Raw genomic sequence first — 6000 nt, 5'->3', positions numbered from 1 at the left:
AATATTCATTGTAGTGCTCAAACAGTGCCATTGTTTTCTTTCTTGGGTTGCTGTTGTTGCAAGGCCTCTTTTAATATAATCTGTGTGTGTGTGTGTGGTGGGTGACAGCGTCATGGACACTCCTGAAGATGAAGCGCCCACCCTCCCGTTGCGATCCCACCACTGGCGCTGTTTATCCCGTTTAAGGCCCGCCCTTCGCTGGGGGACAGACAGCTCAAACGATGCTTGTCACAATCCCTTGTCGTCTTAAATGGCTGACAAACACGAGGCTTTTTGTAATGGTGGTGCCTCACAGAGGATCCTTGTTGAGGAACCTTCCTTCCACAACTTTTTATGTAGAAAAGGACCAGAGCGACTGCTGAGCTGGGCACAGGGGATACTACTGAGGCAGATTGGTGCAAGATGGTGGTGTGAAATATCATTCCTGTGGAAAATCACTTCCACTGATGGAACAATGATCACTCATCATGACTGAATAAAGCTGAAATGTTTCAGGACGGCCAGGCTGGAGGACGTGTGTGGAACACCCAAAGACTCGATCCTTTTTACGGCAAACAGCAGAAGTCAGGGAGCAACTTCAAAATCACTTTCCAGACATCAAATTAATTGCTCTCCCTTCTTCTTTAGCCTCCCCCTTCTCCTCTCTGTCTGTATGGAAGACACAGCTCCAGTCACTTAAGGAGGGTTAACACCCGTCTAAATTAAATATTAAAAGGTGTCTGTACCTGCTGCTATTGTTGCCCCTTGGAATAAGATATAACCTATTTTTGACAAGTTTTCATCCTCATCCTCTTGCGGTGAGACGCCTGTCGAAAACCAAATCAGCGAATGGCAGCAATGGTAGCACTGTGTGTGTGTGTGTGTGTGGGGGGGGGGGGCATTGATGAATAATCTAGTTCATATTCCAATGACACCCGTCGCTCAGAGGGAGAGAGAGAGAGAGAGAGAGGGAAAGGGATGGAGAGGGATGAGCAGGTGGAGAAAGAGATGGACAGAGAGGAGAGGAAGATAAAAGCTCGGGGAAAAACGTGCAGAGGAGAAAAAAAAGGAGGAAAAAGAGGACAAGAAAGGGAGGAGAAAGAGAGGAGATGATACCCAACGTCTGCCGAGGTATCACATGACAGTGCTCCTGTTTAAATAATAAAACAGAACAGGGGGCTCTAAACAAATCGTTATCTCCCCACCTCCATGCATCCTGGCTTCCCTCTGCCCCTCCCTCCCTCCCTCTCCCTGCTTTTAAAAACCTATTTTAATGCCATTTCTTAATGAACATAATAGCTCGGCACTAATAATGAAAAGAAAATAAAAACATCTAAAAACGCAGAGGGGCCCCCGAGTTGTCGCCGGCGCTCAATTATTTCCTTGTCAAGTGGGTCTGTTTTTAATGAGGCCCTATGGGACTGACGTCTGTCAGTCAGCCCTGACTTTTTGACACCATTACAACTTCAAATAGAAGCCGCCGCCACGCTGCCTTCCACCGCTCACTCGCAAGCTACTGCTCCGCTCATCTGACAGGCTGGGAGGGAGGGAGGGAGGGAGGAGGAAAGGTGGCAGAAGAGGTAGAGAGAGGAGGGTGTGTGTGGGGGGGGGATTGAGAGAGGAAGAGAAAAGAGCACATCAGCACGTACGTAGGCTGCACACACACATACACACACTGCACTGACTGGGTGAAAACACAATCACTGGGGGTCATTACCAGATGAGGTTTGTCAAACTGCCAGGGATTTTCACCCCCCACCTCCATGCTTCCTTCCTTTCTCACTTCCTTCCTTCCCTTTTTCTAGCTTCCTTCTTTTTTTTCATTACTCCTGGACTTTAATGATAACTCTTGGTGGGTCGCCCCGCATGGGACGGCCAGAGACACACTATTTTGTTGGCCATTAATTTGAGGCTTTGAAGCAGACGACGGTGCTTCGACTGGTGAGGGCCTGTGAAATGCTGGCCAACAGGGGAGGGAGTCTGGGGATGGGGTGGGGGGTGGGGTCTAGGACTCTCCCGCATCTTCTGAAATGAACGCTGTGGCCCTGAAACAGAATAGCAAATGTCCTCACTGGGAACCGCTGCACCAACCACAAGAGACACATGCGCACTCCAGTCCTTCACTGTGTGTGTGTGTGTGTGTGCTTGAGCTGCGTGTCAGCACTACCTTCAGACAATTCTCCTAACATGCTCTTAAATTTAGATTTTCCAAGAGAATGGCTTTCCCCTGAAGAATTAAACAGCAGTAAACCCGAGTATTCAAACACCTGCAACTTGCATCACATCATCAGTCGACGTGCAGATAAACACCGGCCCCGCGTTACATTCTTCAGAACTTGACACAGAAAATACAGAACAAAAAAAAAGTTCTAAAACAAGTTAGATCTGTTTATGGAAGAAGAAAAACAAAAAACAACCTTTAAGACGCAAAACTAGAAATCCACACATTTCAGTTGGTCCTGATGTGCAGTCTGCAGCAGCAGAAAAAAAAACAATTAGTCCTAACATCATAAAATACACAGTTCTAGTAAAGAAGATTTAACTGAAAACTCTGCTTTTATAAATAAATAGCAACAGAATCACATGATTTCAATGTTAGTTGATGTTGATACAGTATAATGTCTATAATATTACACACTGAGTTAAAATGTCTATGGGAATGAGTTACTGACAGCTGTGTTCAGAGGGGTAATTGTACCTTTTCTTTGTATTGTGTTTGCCAAGGTTGAGGTCAGTTTCCCCTTTTTACACATTAAAAATGCATTAAAAACATTTTATTTAATGTTTCTCAATCTAAATTCATCTTGAAATCTTGATTTGTTTTCTTGCCATAAACACACGCTCACCAACTTAACAGAAGCTGAACTGACCTCAACCTTTTAATGTGCATCTCCTCTTTTCAAGGCAGCGACACTCTTCTGTTTTTGGGCTCTGCTGAGCCTTTTAAAGCAGGAGTGTGAACAGCATATCTTATCCAAAAGGCACTGTCCTCTGTGCTGTGCCGTGTGTGTGTGTGTGTACACGAAGAACAGCTGAATCATTTTGTTTTTGTACAGTATGTGTTGGTGTGGAAACATACATGTGCTAAACATCTGTCTGACTTTTATGTACACATAAATACACATACACACACACACCTCTGTTATAGGATTAGAAATTTGACTCTGACCAGGCCGTGTTCACCTGGGGAGGCTGCAAACCCACACCTAGGACAGCATCATATAAACATCTTGTCCCTGGAGATGTAAGAAAAGAGCTTGACAGAGAGGAAAAGAAGAAAACTGAGAGAAAAGAAAATGAAAGTAAGAAAAGAAGAAGAAAAAGAAACAGCAGAAGAGGGAGAAATAAAAAAAGCTCCCTGTCAGGCTTTGGAAACAGTGATTCATGGGGACCATTTGTCCTAATTACAGCAGAACAACGCTTTTGTCGCTATTAATCACACGTGTGTGTGTTTGTATTTGTGTCAAGGGAGGGAGGAAGGGAGGGAGTGTATGTACAGGGGAGGGGGGATCAGTGGCCTCGCAGATTGAAATAGATGGCCAGGATGATGGTGAGCAGGACGATGGCTCCGAGGATGAAGACGAGGATTCGATTCTGGATGATCCTGCAGAAAGAGACAGACGGGGAGAGAGAGGGAAAAGGGGGAAGAGAGAGGGGGGGAGAGAGAGAGAGAGAGAGAGAGAGAGAGAGAGCACAGTTCACAGAAGTTATATTGTGTCTACGGAGAAAAAAAAAAACACGTAAAAAAGTCACATGTTTATGTGCAAACTAAATGACCAGCCATCAACTGGAGGCTTATCATGTTTAATAGTTACCATGAGGTCTGAATACATGGTATTTATTGGTATGCAGTCACCAGCATGGTAGTGCAAAACACACACATTTATAAAACACTCTTTACTTAAACAAAAAAGATACTTATGATTTGCTTACACTCCTCTGTAAAAATGTCACGCAGATGTGTGTACGCTTATACAAAACACAAACACACACACACACACACACACACACACACACACACACACACACACACACAGTGTAGCAGACAGGCTCCAAAACTTTATTTGCACAATAAAGTGGAAAAAGTGGCTCAGTAGTTTCCTGGAGGTAATAAAAAAAAGAATCGCTGAATCACTGATGGAATTTGCCATAAAAACGACTCACTCTTTTTCACATTTAAATTTTCCCACTGTGACCTGAGCAAACGTGACAAGAGGGGGCTTTGAACCAACACAAGGAGAGAAGGTGAGGAGAGCACCGCAGCTGGAAAGTGGGCAACTTATCTTGTGTGTGTGTGTTTGTTTGTCTGAAATCCTCCAGAGTTTGTACATCATTCATACACACACACACACATTCCAAACCCTCCGCTGCTCCTGACAAATGAGAGAATTATCACATTTGCTGACATGTGGAGGGGTGGAGGAGAGGCCGTGCAGGGGGGGGCACTGTCCACTTCTCTAAGCAGGAGATGAATAGCCCATGCTGTGGCCATTTATCACTGAGGAGGAGGGGATGGGGGGTTGCTCAGTCACCCTGCTATACCCTCTAAAGTACGAGCCGACGCGACAGTCCAGCAGCTCGAACTTGCAGTAGCCTCGACCAACCACTTACTTTAAAGCCTATGGCTGTGGATGACAAACACACATCAGTGCTGCTGTGCTGCACAGAAAAGCATTTACGCTCACATCTTTGTGTTTTTTGCTACATAGACATGTCTTATTTTTCTTTTAACAAAGCAAGCACCAGAAACACAAGAAAGTATAACCAATCGCCATAAGACACTTTACTGACACACTGCGACGGACTCACAGGGCAACACCACAGAGCTCATTACAACTGCTGCTTGTAAGTAGACAGTTTATCCTTGAATAAATGCATATATTATATCTTAGTGTCACATTGTTTATAGTGAACCGTGTCTGTTATGAAATATTTTTTTAATATACGTTTATAAAAATAAATCCTCACACTGCATGTGTTTGTTGTGGTATTATAGATGCTGTGATATTGGCTAATCTGATTCTGCTCTTTGGATGAGGCTGAACTGATTGGCTGAAGCCAGCTGGGGAGGAGATCCCACTGAAACACTAATCAGAGCATGCTTAGCAAGGCCACGTCTCCCCCTATTAATTGACATTCATTATTTACAATGATTATTTATCCCAGCCAAATACCCAGAGGAGGTGGTTGTGTGTATGCAAGAGTGTGTCTGTGTGTGTGTGTGCATGTTGGAAGGAACCAGCTCGCTTTGTGCTGTTTGTTAATTTTTCAGCTGGAAAAAAAGAGGGGAGAAGACTCGAGGCTTGCAGAGGAAAAAAGAACAGGAAGTTAGTTTTAGCCTCGTGGATGAAGAGATGTTGAGGTGGTGGGGGTTTAATTCTGTAAAAACTGCATTTATTAAAAGGAGTCTGATTTGGTAGCAACAACACAGAATAACTTCAAACACTTAAATGTTCAAAGCAAGAAGGAATGTGACAGTTCTGCGATTTAAGAACTTCTTCCCTCTGGGGACACATATTTTAATAAAACACTTAGTTTGACCTAAACTGATTCTCTGTGCACCAATCTAACAAATCATGTAGTGAAGTGTAATGTAAAGCAGCTAATCCTATCTGAGAATAATGATACAAACTTAGCACTGCCCACAAGCTTCATACTGCAAAAAGGTGAAATACAGATTTACCACAAACTACGCACTTCATGTTGTAGCTCACACATTTCTACTAAAATGATGGCAATTATTTAAGATTCTGCAAAGTTTATGGACCAACTGTCACCCTTGACCAGAGGACGTGTAGACACACACACATACACACAAAGATCGAGCCAGACAGACTGGGAGGAGTCAATGTAGGAGGGTGCACTCACAATAATTGACTTCACTGATGCTATAAAGAGCCACAATCTTTGCAGAAAGACATGAAAGTCATCACTCTCTTTTCAGGTGATGATATGTAAGACTCCAAAACGAATTCCAGCATTTTACTGGAGAGTTGTGGTGTTGGTGCCACCCCCTGTTAT

The 6000-nt window shown here is 43.9% G+C and overlaps 1 protein-coding gene across 2 annotated transcripts in view; it reads right to left on the bottom strand.

The window, feature by feature from the left end:
* Positions 1 to 2349: 2349 nt before the first annotated feature.
* vti1a (vesicle transport through interaction with t-SNAREs 1A) overlaps positions 2350 to 6000 on the bottom strand; it is a 96284-nt gene continuing 92633 nt past the window's right edge. For both annotated transcript variants that reach the window (XM_028430609.1, XM_028430608.1), the window contains exon 8: positions 2350 to 3583. Coding sequence is in view for 1 of the 2 variants with exons in the window: in XM_028430608.1 (XP_028286409.1) it covers positions 3490 to 3583 (94 nt within the window). In the remaining variant the exon portion in view is untranslated. The remainder of the gene's footprint in view (positions 3584 to 6000) is intronic.

Source organism: Parambassis ranga, chromosome 19, assembly GCF_900634625.1.
Source record: "Parambassis ranga chromosome 19, fParRan2.1, whole genome shotgun sequence".
NCBI classification, from domain to species: domain Eukaryota; kingdom Metazoa; phylum Chordata; class Actinopteri; family Ambassidae; genus Parambassis; species Parambassis ranga.
The sequence above is the reverse complement of the archived record's forward strand: the minus strand, read 5'-3'. Positions and strand labels throughout refer to the sequence as shown.